The sequence below is a fragment of the Dendrobium catenatum genome, unplaced genomic scaffold (assembly GCF_001605985.2).
Source record: "Dendrobium catenatum unplaced genomic scaffold, ASM160598v2 fragScaff_scaffold_211, whole genome shotgun sequence".
In the NCBI taxonomy this organism is placed as follows: domain Eukaryota; kingdom Viridiplantae; phylum Streptophyta; class Magnoliopsida; order Asparagales; family Orchidaceae; genus Dendrobium; species Dendrobium catenatum.
In genome coordinates this window covers 87,547-103,546 of record NW_021318673.1, presented here as the reverse complement: position 1 = coordinate 103,546, position 16,000 = coordinate 87,547, and the positions used below count along the sequence as shown (strand labels likewise).

The window sequence follows — 16,000 nt, the reverse complement described above, 5'->3', positions numbered from 1 at the left end:
GTGAAGAACTAAATTAACCCTACTCTACTAGTATGTCATGACTTCTGCTTTACATAGATTACCCTGAATCTCCTTGTAAAGAACATAATTACTTTATTAGCCTAATTGACTTAGAGGACTTAAATATTTCTTAATTGAACTCAATTCATTGTATATTAGGGATTAACCTAGTGTCCAGTCAACTTAACATAATCCGATAACATCCTGAACCAAAATTGAGAGTAGTGTGGCCTAGGAAACTTAATCGAGTTTAAGCAAGCCCAATAAATTTGATCCATCACTTAGCCCCAATTAATGTAATCAAACCTAAAGTATGTAGAAACCCCAAAATGACCACATGTTTATTCAGATAAAGTAACCTTGCTAAAATTTTAAGACCATGAAAATGTACTAAGGTGGGATTCTAAACTTGATTTGATCCGCAGTCAATCCCCAAGCTCTCCATAATCTACATAAATTTAAACCCCTAAGCTTGATTCTTCTATGTAAATGGTTTGGCACACATACCTCATGGAAATAGAATCTAGGGCTATTATGTAGGGTGTAGATTTTGATAATTGAATCAATCGAATCTATAAGGATTTGAAGAAAAAATTACCATTAAAATTATCAATGTTATAGCTAATGTTCTAAGTTTTAAGTTGACTTCTTAATAATTTAATCTAGGGTTTATGATATCACTAACGTAGAACTAGTCATATGATAAATAACTAACAATGCTTCATCTTCATATATATATATATAAAAAAATCTAGTACGAAAAAGTCACAATTACTTGATCAAAGATCAACAACCACTATCATCAATTCACCATGCATACTATATATTACAATAAATGGTCTCTTTTCATGTCAAACATAATCATTGATTAACATACATTCACCAAATAACTTGGATTTACCTTTTGAGGTAATCTCTAGTTATTATTATATGAGTTGTATACTTGTTGTATCCATAGCTAACAGTTGTGATCATACCACCTCAGTTTCCTAATTAGTTATGTAATGAGCATGAGAAAATTAATGACATAAAAATATTTAACAAATACATTTTAACCAAAATAGTTCAACAAAATCATATCTGAATAAATATAAATTAAAAAATATAAATATATTAAATTTAATACAAAAATAATTTTCTTAAATATTAAATATACTTTTATATTCTATAATATTTAAAGTGAAAAATAAATATTTTGAAGCATAAAAATATGAAATATTTTATAAAATAGGGAAGTTAAACTCATAATAAATAAATAAATTTAAGAAAATTTTTTTAAAATAATAACTCTTATTTTAAAGTATTAAAATATCTCTAGTCATCCCCACATAAGTATAGTAAGCCTTTCTCTTTGCATTGCCTGCTAGATACAATAAGCACCATCTTTTTAGGCATTGCCAAGGCTATGTTTGAAACAGCTTCTTTATTGCTTTCAAAAATGACTTTTTAGTACAAAATTTTCTAATTCAAAAAATTTGTATACTAAAACATTGTCTTAGAAAGCAACAAGAAAACTGTCCCAAACAAAGCCTTAGTAGGTATAATAGGCCTTTTTTTTTAAATAATAACTAATTTTTCTTTCATTGCTATCATATATATCTAAATAATATGCTCGTTTGGGATGGCTTTCTTGTTGCTTTTTAAAACAACTTTTTAGTAAAAAGTTTGTACTAATAAACTATTTCAATAAGCAATAAAAAAATGTCCCAAATGAAATCTTGAAGTGACCAAGAGAGTCCCTTTCTTTTCTCTACTAGGCATGATATAAATAGTCAGGATATTAGATTTCTTATGGTTAAGTGTATAAGTCCCTTAGAATGTATCAACCTAATGAATTGTGAAAATAATCCTTCATAGAGTAATAAAGTTACTAAAGCTTAATTAGATAGGGTAATATCAAATAAGTATTATATGAAATTCTTTGGGTGACTCCTTCATGTTTACTGGCTCTATGTATGTGAAAAAATATAACTAAACATCTTTCTAATAAATCCTAAATGTTTGAAGGGAACTTTTTTTCTGAATGATATAAATTGAATACATGATAAATGATGGAGTTGAAGTTCCCCTATTCTATCATAATCCAATTCAATATGGTATACTCACCACATGAAAACTTTTTTTTACCGGCGGTAAATTGCCGCCGAAAATTCCGGCGAATAATATGCCTGAACTAATGACTAAAAAACGACACATCATTTTTCTATTTTCCACCAGTAAACCTGCCGGAAATATTTCTTGCAGATTTTTTTCCGCCAAAAGAATGTTTATGACGAGCTTATTTCCGCCAAAGGAATTTAATATATCTCATAGTTTTATAAATTTTAAGTATTCAACTGCTTTACAACCGGGCTTTGTTAGGTTGGTGGGCGAGCGTGATTGATAACCCCTCAACCAATGTTCGATTCCTCTCTCAAGCGGCATGACTCCTTAGGTGAGGAGAAAATAAGTGCGTAGTCTGGCACCTGTAGGGTTGGTTGTCACTAGACCCGCCGAGGGATTAATTACTCCACCAAGCACCTCCTCTACGGGAATGGCAGCAGATAGATACCCCATTCTAAAAAAAAAAATTCCAAAAATGCGACAACCATCTCAAAGAGACCCTTAATCAACTTACTAAATCAAAATGCATACAAGCTAGTAGATAAAAAAATTATTTTTTTATTTACGTCAAACCAATCTTAAATCAAATTTAACAAGCTAAGTCTATCTCGAATTGAAATCAAATCACATTAAAACTTATAGCTAAGCCTGAGTAAAATTGATATTGGCTTGAATGGCCCTGAGTTAACCTTTGGAATAAGATCAATATGAGTTGATCCAATTTTTACAAACTTGGTTAACTAAGTGCTCCCTTTACTTTCAAATAAATAAGTTATATATATACATTTCCATTAATAATAATATAATCATAATTAAAATATATATTTCCTAGAAAGGGAACATTACCCTTTGATACTTATACGTGGAACCAAATATAATAGCTACCTGGCACTTGGCAATGATGAGAGCTATAGAATAAGCATGCAAGGAATTAGTGATAATGACGCTCACATTAATCCCACGAAAACTTTTAATCAAAGCCCAGAAATATCATCCAATGACTTGGAGCCAAAAAAAGTATGTGTGTCAATTCTGGAGAAGAGCATCAATTGCTGTATTACCATAATGACGACATTAAACACTAGTCATCAATTAAGTCAAAAGATAGAACAGTGAAAATTATATTCACAAGGCAAGATTTGTTATATAATTTCCTTTTAAAGGCAATAGAACATCGTAAGTTGCAGAATAATGGCGATGAAATAAAACTAAGAAAAAGCAGTCAAAGCAGCTTAGCTTGGAGAAATTATTCTGTTCAGAGTCTGGATGGGAATAAGCATCCGCACATGTATGTGTACACACTGTATACACAGTATGTATTACACTCATAGTTCGGACAATTCTTCTCATCCAGATTCCACAGAATAATTTCTCCTCAGCTTGATACGAACATCCACCACTTGTACAGACCAAAGCAATAGATTGCAGAAAGCACTGCAACCCTCAAAGGGTAAAACTTGAACCTGCCCAGAGGAAAAATAACGATTATTATAATATGTGCGTTTATATCACTTAAAATATAATATGGGCAAATCAATGAGACAACTATTCTCCGCAAGAAGCCAAATAAGATGAATGAGCAAGCAATGTCATAAATTATGCAGCTTATATTTATGTTACATGCCTAAGCAAGTGTTGGATTTGAACGCTAGCAAAGAAAGTGTTGGATTTGAACGCTGGCAAAGAGAAAAAGAAAGCATGAACTTCATCCTAATTTGTAAGAAATTGTAGCAATGATTCATTTATCTAAGGCTTCATTTGGGACAACTTTCTTACTGCTTCTTAAAGCAGCTTTTTAGGGTACTAAAAAACTGCTTTAAGAAGCAGTAAGAAAGTTGTCCCAAACAAAGTCTAATTTAGATGTTAAATGGCTGAATAGAGGTGAAAAGTCCTCAGAGATGATTCCATTTTTCCAATTGTTGAGCTAATAATTTGAGACTTAAGAAGGCGGGATGTCTTCATCATATAATTAATAGGAAGTAAAAGAATGTGGATGTACCCATTTGGGTTGGTTATAGGGGTCCACAGATGGCTGCAATGGAAGAAAAAAAAAATTTTTGGTGGCGACCCGGTATTTTGTTGATGTATGATCGAAATAATTTGCTTGATAATGTCAATATAGCCCACAGATGCCATAAGTATCAACTTCCCTGCACCTCACAAATGGACAACGATTACCATCCTCCATAAATAAGACAATTAAGTAGGAGAATTCCTTAAGAATATAAGGGGAGGGAGGCTGCTTTTGTCTCTTTCCCTTTACATCAAACAATCAAATCGGGAAATCACTTTTAATAGCTGATTAACAAACCATATAGAGAGATAAGGTATCGTGTTGGATGGAAACTGCTGGATCTGACAAAAAATCCTATCTGCTCAACAGCAATCTTTAAAGTGTTCCCAAAGCACCGATGAGAGGTTGAAACAAAGCCCAATTTGTCACTTCTATTGAACTAATGTCCTAATTGGTTCAACCAGAAAGCAAAATAGCCTAAAGAAATCGAACAAGGTATGCAGATTCTTGAACTGGCCAAATAGGAGCACAAATGGGCATTTAAGTCGAATGAATTAGCCAAACCAGCTTAGAATAAGGCTTCGTTTGGGACGACTTTCTTATTGCTTCTTAAAGCAACTTTCTAGTACAAAAGTTAAAATTTTTGTACTAAAAAACTGCTTTAAGAAGCAATAAGAAAGCCATCCCAAACAAAGCCTAAATAAGCCTAAGCTGGTCAATTATTTCTTTGATTAACTGTACTCCATGACCCAAATCCTTCAACTATAAAAGCATTTTGTCCTTTGTGGTTAGATAATTTCTCAAGGAAACAGGTAAGGAAATAAACTTCATTGACAAAATCAATGACCATTATTATAAACTATATTTGGAGAATATAGAGGAATGAGCTGTTATGATCCTTCATTGACGAAAACGCGTCAAACTTTATCAACTAGAAGATGTACAGGTTTAATCTGGAAGAAGAGTTTTCATGGAACTTGAAGGTTTATCTTTTTCTTTTTTTTTTCTTGCACACGATATATTAAAGTTTATCTATGAGAGACATCAGCATTTCTTGAAAATATTTTCCAATAAAAATAAATTAATATTTTCTTTCCTCATATTAAATACAATAAGAAAATAAATAGTTAACTAACCTGAAGAGAAAAAAATAACCAATTAAAGGGAACAAAGCCATATAAATCTAATACCTAATTAGCAACATTACCCTTAAGATGATCAATAAGACATGTAACTCCAAATTCATAAACAAGTAAATTAAATAAATTCCACACTTTTATAATAAAATTACAGCAAGAATGCAAAAGAATTATCTCTTAATCATGGAATAGTTTACAGCATAATGTAATCTTGGTAGAAAAAACAAAGCATGGAAAATAAATCGTAAAAAAACTTGCTTATATTAAGAAAAATTAGCCCTTTATAATAAGCTCAAACTAATCTATTAAATCATTACAAAGCTATATTACTCAGTTATTTCTGGAAAAAAAGGAAAAAAAGAAAAAGAAAAAAAAAGACAGCTACATCTGGGAAAAGCTTCTCAATCTTCTTCCATTCTCCCGAATACCATATTTTCTCATTTTTTGGATTTCTCAATTACTTCCAATCCTTGAGCCTATATCGTAAAGGGTCGGAAAGACAGAAGCCGGATGAAGGGTAATTTTTTTTACTTCGAGCAAAATGAGAAGCAAGGTGGAAAATGGGAGTCAACTTATGGAGGTTGAAGTGAGAGAGCTAATGAAAATAGGGTCAATCATTTTGCAATTGATGGTAAGAATTTGGTGAAAAAGGAATTGAAGAACCGAAGGCATTGGATGTAATAACTTAATATTTGCATTGCACATAATAAAATATTTAAGGAATCTATTAAAAATTTTATTTTTTGGAAGGGAGCACTCCCCCCCCTTTCTCACCAGCCCCTTTAAGATTACTTTTTGCCTATGGCTTTCTAGAATTCCTCGAAGCTCTATTTAGTGGCTAATAAAATCCCCTACGGCATTTAGCGGTGGAGTTCAGTAGTTCACATTTGATCCTCTATCCCATTGGTTGTCTAAAGTTAACCTCCGCCAATAGTTTGAGGGGCACTTGGTACCACCATTGGTGATTTCTATTATTCACTATCTGTGATTCACAACCTTATTATCAAACCATTATGATGTTCTTTCCACTATTATCAAGCTTTAATAATTATCTTTCTTAATGAAATTCTTAGGGACTTTACGATCATAAATAGAGGCTTGAAACATCTATAAAACTTAATATTTTTTATTGAATAAAATTTCCAACTAGATGTGAACCAAAACAAAATACTTTTTTTTGGTAGGTGTAATTCGTTGGACATAGATCCAATTTTTCAATTTTTTTGATCCTTTAGAATTCTTTTTTTCCATTCCTGGTGGTATCAAAACGCCACTGTGCCTAGATATTTTATCCACCTCTCCAGAAAAATGAACATCTCTAGAAAAGATGTAACTCTTTATATTTCTGAAAATTTCCTTGATAAAATGAGAGACTCAAAGAGTTATGGAATAAGTTATCTTCTTGTATAAGCCAAAGACTTTTTTTTTGATAAATTCCTCTTCTAATATTTTCTTCTAAATTTTATTATTAGTTTGCGCGCGATTGCTTTTAAATAAATTTGATACAATCTAATTTTTTTTTTTTAAAAAAAAAGTAAATTTCAAGGCACATGCATAGCTTTTTTAATCCTCAATTCCAAGAAATTGTTTATACTAGAAGCTATAAGATTTTCATCTAAGTTGATTTATATTATATTTGATATTTTTTTTATTTGATTTATCTGTGTATATATATTTTTTATTTGATATTTTTTTGATATTATGCAGAGGTCAACAATTTTAAAAAAAGTCAATTTTCTCAATGAAAAATTATGGGGGGTTGAGGACCATTCTACATAATTTTCTGATAAACTCCGAAGTAAAATGACATTAAAAAAAATATAATAAGCAGAATAAACAAGAACCACATAAGCAAAACATTATTTTTGCCAAACAAAAGCAGGCAATACTTCTATACAACTTGATGTGAGAGATATTTATAAGAAGCACCCGAATCCTCCAGCAGGCACAAGTCCTCCAATGTGCAGGAGTTATGTCAGTTATTATTCACCAGCTGCCCATTAAGACTTCGTTTGGGATAGCTTTTTCTCAGCTTCTTAAAGCAGCTTTCTAGTAGAAAAACATTAATTTTAGTACTAAAAAACTGCTTTAAGAAGCAGTAAGAAAACCGTCCCAAACAAATCCTAAGTCTATAACAACAACGTTAACGTTGTCATCGTTGTGGCTATTAGTAAGTTTCCTATGAATTTTGCAATGTTTTGGAAATGTTTTAGGCATTGCAGGTTAGATTTACATTAGAAATACGAACTCTTTAAATATGTTACAGCATATTTGAAATCAGCGCTTAATATTGTATCAAAATATAATCTAAATGTAAACATAATATCAATTTCAATTAGCATAATAAAGGTGTAATTATGAATATACAATTTCAATATAAACATTATTATGGAGTTATAAAAAATATTCCTGAAGTTGCTGAAAGATATTATCCTTTGGCAACAAATTGTTTATGCTAGAAGCTATTAGATTTTCATCTAAGTTGATTTATATTATATTTGATATTTTTTTATTTGATTTATCTGCGTATATATATTTTTTATTTGATATTTTTTTGATATTATGCAGAGGCAACAATTTTAAAAAAGAGTCGATTTTCTCAATGAAAAATTATGGGGGTTGAGGACAATTCTACATAATTTTCTGATAAACTCCGAAGTAAAATGACATTAAAAAAATATAATAAGCAGAATAAACAAGAACCACATAAGCAAAACAATATTTTTTCCAAACAAAAGCAGGCAATAATTCTATACAACTTGATGTGAGTGATATTTATAAGAAGCACCCGAATCCTCCAGCATGCACAAGTCCTCCAATGTGCAGGAGTTATGTCAGTTATTCTTCACTAGCTGCCCATTAAGGCTTCATTTTGGATAGTTTTTTCTCAGCTTCTTAAAGAAGCTTTTTAGTAGAAAAACATTAATTTTAGTACTAAAAAGCTGCTTTAAGAAGCAGTAAGAAAGCCATCCCAAATGAAGCCTAAGTCTATAACATCAACGTTAACGTTGTCATCGTTGTGGCTATTAGTAAGTTTCCTATGAATTTTGCAATGTTTTGGAAATGTTTTAGGCATTGCAGGTTAGATTTACATTAGAAATACGAACTCTTTAAATATCTTACAGCATATTTGAAATCAGCGCTTAATATTGTATCACAATATAATCTAAATGTAAACATAATATCAATTTCAATTAGCATATTAAAGGTGTAATTATGAATGTACAATTTCAATATAAACATTATTATGGAGTTATAAAAAATATTCCTGAAGTTGCTGAAAGATATTATCCTTTGGTAACAAATAAGCTAGATTAATTTTTTAAAAGATAAAATATGTTTGATATAAAAAAAATAGAATTTGTTGAAATGAAACCAATAGAATCTCATCTATTATTTTCACATTGTGTCGTAAATGAAGTAAACCCTACTTTGAATTAAATAAATCATAAACTTAAAGAATAATATTTATCAATCCTGATTGGTAAAAATCAATTGCATGATCAACTTAATAAATGAAATAATGTAAGTATAGTGCATTTGAATATTCTCATAAGGTTTTTTTATAACGTTATCATTAAAGGTATCAGGCTAGGTATTAATCACAAATTAAGGTACATATCTCCTAAAAATAATAAATTAGGCTTACTAAAAAGCTTTAAAAGTTTGAGAAATACTAGAATCATCCTCATGTTTTGCTTAGTATTTTCGAAAAATAATCTTCTACATCGATCTTAGCTAAAGTCTGTTATATACACATTGACAATAGTAGCATGTATGGTCAAATTTGATCACTTTGAAAATTTCATAACTCATGAATATTTTTTAAAATATGCATTGGATACAGAAAATATTTACATTTAACAATGATTCTGCATCTAAATGTGCTAAATTTGAATTTGCACAAAAAAACCTACTTTAAAATATTTATTAGAGTCTACATTAAAATTTATTCATGTATTTGAACACAAATTTCAATTAGAGTATAAATATGAATCTGAAGCTAGGTTTAAGCAAGGGATCATATTGGAACCAAAATTCAAACTAGAATCTGAAGCTATCACTCTATACGAAACTAAATACATCAAATATATCGAAGCTATTAAATAACTTAAAGTAATTGATAATTTAATATCAGGAAATTATCTGCGTATGCTACCTCTCTAATCTTGTCTTCCACTGGCGCTACTTCAACCTTTTCACGTATATGCTCATTTTGTATCCTATCTCTAAGGGTAAAGCTACCCATCCACCTAAGCATCATCATCTTTGCAACACTTTACTTAATATTATACTTCTCTTAATAGCCAACATTCGGCACCATAAAGCATTGCAAGTCTCACCACCATCTTATAGAATTTTTCCTTAAGTTTGAGGGGGGATTTTTTTATCACGCAAAAGCCCGATGCATTACTCCACTTCAACCATCCAACTTGAATAATGCTCATAATATCCCCATCTATTTCACCATCACTCTAAATAGATCAAAGATATCTAAAATGTGTACTCTTATTAATGACTTGATCGTCCAAAGTCACAATCCCCTCACTAGGTCTATTACTATCAAAATTACACTCAATATATTCAATTTTAGATCTACTCAAGTGAAACCTTTAGACTCTAAGGTTGACCTCCATAATTCAAGTTTATCTTCAACTCCATCGTTAGTCTTATCAACAAGAAGAATATCATCAGCAAAAAGCATGCACCAAGGTACATCTTCTTGCAAATGTCTAGTGAGAACATCCATGACTAAGGAAAATAGATATGAGCTTAAGGCTGATCCTTGATGTAATCCAATCGAAATAGGAAAATACTTGGTCAAACCACCTTGTGTTTGAATAACACAAGTAATAGCTCCTACATACATATCTTTAATGATTTGAATATATGCGTTACTAACTCTTTTCTTTCAAAAAACTCTCCATAGCACTTTTCTTGGAACTTCATTAAAATTCAATGATCCTTGATATATTTTAGTAACTTCATTAAAATGAAATCACGAAACAGGTCATTTGCCCTTATTTTAAAGAAAAATAAACATGAACTATTCTTTTATAGAACCATGGTTCCAATTCAATAGTATGCAAGACCAAACTAATTGAATACTTATGAGAGATAATCATCAAATTAGCTTGCCATGTCATAAAATATATGACTAACAATTCAAAATTGGACATTATCATTTTCTTGCAGAAGATCATGAAAAAAAAAAGTGTTACTAAATTTGTCCTATTAATTATTTCATATGTGACTACAATTGGAACAAAAAAAAACTTTTAGGAGGTTTAATCTGTTGGAAATATATCTATTTTTTTTAGTTTTTGTTATCCTTAAGATTTTTTTTTTTTCATTCTAGGCATTATCAAAATGCCACTATACCAAGATATTTTACCCCCACTAAAAAAATGAATATCACCAGAAAATATGCTCATTCCATACTTCATATTTCTATCCACTCGAACAAATACACCTACTCAACTTCTTGTATTTATATTTAATGCAAATCATATATCTACTATAACAATATTGTTCTGAATCATTATGGGTGAACAACTTAGTAAGATATGAACTTCCTCAAGAATTAAAAAAAAAAAAAATTCTAATTTCATTTGAATTTCATACTTCAAACTAAATTCTTTCTCCCCAATACTCAATCAAATTGAAAAATTCTTTTTTTTTTTTTAATTATTGAATCTACTTCAAAGATGAAATTGTTCAATAATACAAGAATATGAATATTGTTTCTTTATAATTTATATATTCAAAACAAGTTTTGAATGAAAATTGACCAAAGGTCTTAATAAATGTCAAATTGAAAAATCATTGTGTGGAATGGGAATTAAAAACCATATGAATACCATGACCAAACCTTTTCGACCATAGATCCCATGATAAAGGTTTCAAATGAGAAGACCAAATTTTGTATGGACTCATGGAACATAATTTCTTCAATAATATATAAACTCCTCCCTATTATGAGTTACAAAAGTAAACTGCCCAGGATACTTTTCATATCATGGTATCCAATCCTTGGAGGCACAACAAACTGAAATACCATATGCAAATTTGGATGATTTGGGTTAAATCCCTAGATACTCTATAATAACAATAACAACATCAACCTTTATCCCACTATTGCATGTGGCAAACTAAATGAATCTTTTTTCTCATAATTTTCGTTTAAATCTAATAAAAAAAAGTCATTTCTAATATTTATAAACAATTCTTTTTAGGTCTACCTCTACCTTTGTTAATATAGGCTGCATCTAATACATCTAAACTCCTAGTCGGTACATCGGAAAGCTAATGTTTTATGTGACTAAACCATCTAAGGCGATTCTCTATAATCTTAACTGCTACTGGAGCTACTCCAATCTTGTCACATATATACTCATTTTGCATTTTGTCTCTAAGTGTAAAAGGTACTCATCAATCTAAGCATCGTCATCTCTGTAGCACTTAACTTAATTTTTTGCTTCTCTTTTAATGACCAACATTCTGTACCATAAAGCATTACAAGTTTCACCATCATATAGAATTTTCCCTTAAGTTTGAAGGGTACATTTCTATCACTCAACAGGTCAAATGCATTCTTCCACTTCAACCATCCAACTTGAATTCTACTAATAATATCCTCATCTATTTCACCATCATTTTGAATAATAGATCCAAGATATCTAAAATGCGTATTCTTTTTAATGACTTGTTGGCCCAAAGTCATAATCCCCCCACTAGATCTATTACTACTAAAACTATGCTCAATGTATTTGGTTTTAGATATATTAAAAAAAATATATATTTAGACTCTAAGGTTGACCTCCATTTTTCAAGTTTTCCAAAAATTCCCTCTCAAGTCTTATCAACAAGAAGAATATAATTAACAAAAAACATACACCATGGTGCATCCTCTTGCAATTGTCCAGTAAGAACATCCATGACTAAAGCAAAAAAGATATGGGCTTAAAACTGATTCTTGATTTAATCCAACTGAAATAGGAAAATACTAGGTCAAATCACCTTGCGCTTGAACACAATTAATAGCTCTTGTATACATATCCTTAATGAATCCCTAGATATACGATGATAACAATATACCATGCAAGAGTTTTGTAAATAAACATAGACCCTTATTTTAGATGAATGTATAATATAGAAGGGGATAAACTTAAAATCAAAGTGAATCAGATTTTGAGCTCAGAATGGAGCTCAAATCAACTCACAAGTTGAATGCATGAAGGCTCCGATCGTTCCAATTATTCTTAACAGCAGAGGGCAAGCCAAAGATATAGAAAACTACTTTTTAAAATGGTACAGAAAAGTCCAAAACTTTAATAGAAAAGAAGTGATGTTGAAGATTGAAATCAAACCTTCCGGCTCCGGACCTAACAATCCGATTTGCGCCGGGCCCTGGAGGCACTGTCATGGGAGTGAACCACTGGGAGAAATCTCGATCAAAAAACTCCCAATCTGGCAACAACAGAACGGCGATGCCGAGGATGCCATAAGCGTAGGTAGCAAGCACCTTCTTCAGCGAGAAGGAACAAAGACCGACCACTGCCATTAGCGCCGCAAGCGCCACCAAGGAGGTGCGGAGCGCCGCATCATTGTCCATGTCACCCCGTCGGAACCTTAACCCGCAACCCTAGCACAAGAATCAGTTGACCCAGGTAGACATCAAAATAGCGAAGGGCGCGAATAGAGCGCTAAAAGCTTGCGGGTGCATGTTTCTTCCCATTAGGGTTGAGAAGAGTCGCTTTCCTTTCTCTTCAAAGCTGCTTACCTGCCTGTCCCGGCGGGGTCTCTGTCATCGGGACAAACGGTTAACTGCCCCGAATAAATATTAGTCACGTCGGGAATAAGCAAGCAAAAGCAAGCTTTTAGCAGTCTTAGCTTTGTTTGCGACGTGTTTTTTATTACTTTTTAAAATGTAATTTTAATACAAAAATAAAAAAAAATTATACTAAAATTCTGTTTTAGAAAGCAATAAAAAAATCGTCCCAAACGAAGCTTTAGCCAAATCTAATGCAGATAAAGTCATAAACTTGAATAAGAGTAGGTCTTAATAAGTACTTCAAATTAGGAATTAATTCTGAAATAATTTTAAAAAAATGATTATATGTTTCTTCAGATTTACCCCCAAAAAAATTATTTTAAAAAGAATATCAATAGTTTTTAAACCCTTGAGCAAAGTCATTTACGCATAAGAAAAATTAAAGCATACATAAGCACTAAATATATGAATAACATTCTACCTAAAAAAAATCTATTATAAAAAGGCATATGAAACTTCTAAAAAGAAAGAGAAAGCATCTCATTCAAGGCAATACATGAACCAGAGTCATGTATAGGAATTTGAGAAATAGTAGAGGAAACCAAGGCATGTAAATTGTCTGGCATAGATCAATTGTCATTACTAATAAAATCCTTTATAGGAACTAAATGCCAAGAAGAGCAAATACTAATATAAGTATCATGTAAAGTCTTACCTCCACACCAAGGGTCCTAATAGAAGAAAAGGGTGTTGTTAGAATTAATATTAAAATGAAATATTATACTTAATATTCCTTGCAATATAACATAAAAATTTCCTATAACAGAAGCCTTATGCAAGGGAGGTTTTCATAAAGAAGTGTATTTATGCTTAACCCAATCAGATAGAAGATAATGCCATTTTAAAATCCTCCAAATTAAAGAACAATTGTATGGGCATTAAGATCTGAAAGACCTAAAACCCCAAAACACTTTGGCTTACACACTTCCTTCTTAAAAAAAACAGATAAATTCCAAATGCTATGTCCTTTCAGAGAACCTTAAAATAATTATTAGTGTTAAAGGTATTTCAAGATTGGAGATTTTTTTTAATATGATTTTTTAAAAAGGGGGTGTTAATTAAAAGAATAGTTTGTTACAATTAATTCGCAATCAATGTGGTATCATTGTTGTACTTTTTTTTTTTTGGAAAAAAAAAAGAGTACAACAAGGTTATCCTCTATGTAAAAATGAGTACATATTTTGTTGTACTCATCTCATGTGACCATTTCATTGCGTACAATACGGAGAAATTATTCTGTGTGGATATTTGACAGAGAGAACCGTCTAATTTGTCTTTGTGGACAGTAAAAGCCTAGTGGATTGTGCTTTTACTATTCACTAATGCGCTTTTACCGTTCACAGAGACAAAACCGAACAGTTCTCTCCATTCGATGTCCGCACAGAATAATTTCTCTGCATTGAAAATCGTCAATATTTTTATTAGGGCTCTCAACTACAAAAATATGAGAGATATTATGTTAGATTATTTCAAAAAAAAAAAATTGCAACAATCTGATTACTTCTTTGAAATTTAATTTATATTTATATAATATTTTAATTTAAATTGTATTAACAATATCATTACATTTATATATTTAATATTTAAATATTCATATGAATGGGAATATTCTTTGAAATTGTTTGAAAAGGGCAATAATGATGTTTAATGAATAATCATATTAGCAAACAAAATATTGAAAATAAAGTACTTGAAAATAAAATAAATAATTACTAATTGTGTAACACTGATATGACTAAAATAAAATAAATTACTTCTAAGATTAAATATCTTTTACCTAAAATGCAATAAAACTAGTTTATATCATACACAAATTTATGTAAGTGCTTGCACCTATAGGAAAAAAAAAAAAATCATACACGAATTTATTTACAATATTATTTTATTATCTTGCTATTCACTATCAACCAGCTCTGGACTGCTGGACCAATATAGTTCAAGGTCATCTCCTACCCAACTCCATATTCGTGTTTGACGTCAGTGAGCTGCTCAAATCGAATGATAAAATACGATCTATTCTCGTGTTTGTGAACAGTTGGCATCGCACTGTTCACGAACACATTTTTGGTGGAAAAAGAGAAAGCAGAGGCGGAGAAGGGCTAGCGCGTGTGGAGTTTGATTGAGAAGATTATATACTGACTATTTTTTTTTTTTTTTGTGTGTTAAGAAATAGATTTTAATTGAAGATGAATTACTGTATTTTGAAATGTTACTAAATTTTAGAAAGGAAAACGAATTTTTTGGTTGGAGATGGTATTAGAAGGCCTTCAGTATTGCGTTCTTTGGATATCTCTGGCCTACTTGACCTATTGGGGTTTCATTATTACATATTTAAAGCTTTAAATTTAGATGGAAGGTGATCACTCTATTGGCTTGCAAAAGGACAAACAAAGTCTGGAATATTGTATACTGCTGCTACACATGACTTATTGAGATGACCAACAATAATGACTTATTGATAATTGAGATTTTATTATGGGCAATTTTTGTCATAGTTTTATTTTTAAAATAATTATCATACTTTTATTTGGTTACAATTTAATTTTTAAGAAATTTATAAGTTTTTTTTTCTTTTTCTTTTGTAATCTATTGAATGTTATGGCTATAAAAAAAATTATTGCTCGGCAGTCAAAAAAAACAAAAAATTATATAATACTCCTAATAACCTTTAAGAAAAAATCCAATATTTTGGATGGAAGAGTAAATGAATTTGTGAAACTCCCCGTTACAAAGAGGGTTATGCTAAATGTGGTACAACAATTTCAAGCTTAGTTGGGACTAGGGATACAAACGAGTCTAGTCGAGCCCAAGTTAGATTTAATTCGAGCTCGAACTTGAGCCGAGCTAGAGATCAACTTATGCCCCTAAAAACAAACTTATCGAGCAGTTTGATTCCACAGTTTGAGCGTG

The 16,000-nt window shown here is 30.8% G+C and overlaps 1 protein-coding gene across 1 annotated transcript; it reads right to left on the bottom strand.

Annotated features, from left to right (window-relative positions):
- Positions 1-3,133: 3,133 nt before the first annotated feature.
- On the bottom strand, positions 3,134-13,094 carry LOC110102138 (signal peptidase complex-like protein DTM1). Its single transcript, XM_020830321.2, has 2 exons — positions 12,627-13,094; positions 3,134-3,566 (listed from the first exon to the last, which is right to left on the bottom strand). Exons 1-2 carry the CDS (start codon positions 12,869-12,871, stop codon positions 3,479-3,481), a joined length of 333 nt encoding a protein of 110 aa, XP_020685980.1. The 5' UTR covers positions 12,872-13,094; the 3' UTR covers positions 3,134-3,478.
- Between the last annotated feature and the right edge of the window lie 2,906 nt (positions 13,095-16,000).

Coding starts and splice junctions, on each gene's coding strand:
- LOC110102138 (XM_020830321.2), bottom strand. CDS start 12,871: ATGGACAATGATGCGGCGCTCCGCACCTCCTTGGTGGCGCTTGCGGCG. Junction 3,567..12,626: donor GTTAGGTCCGGAGCCGGAAG/GTTTGATTTCAA, acceptor TCCTCTGGGCAG/GTTCAAGTTTTACCCTTTGA.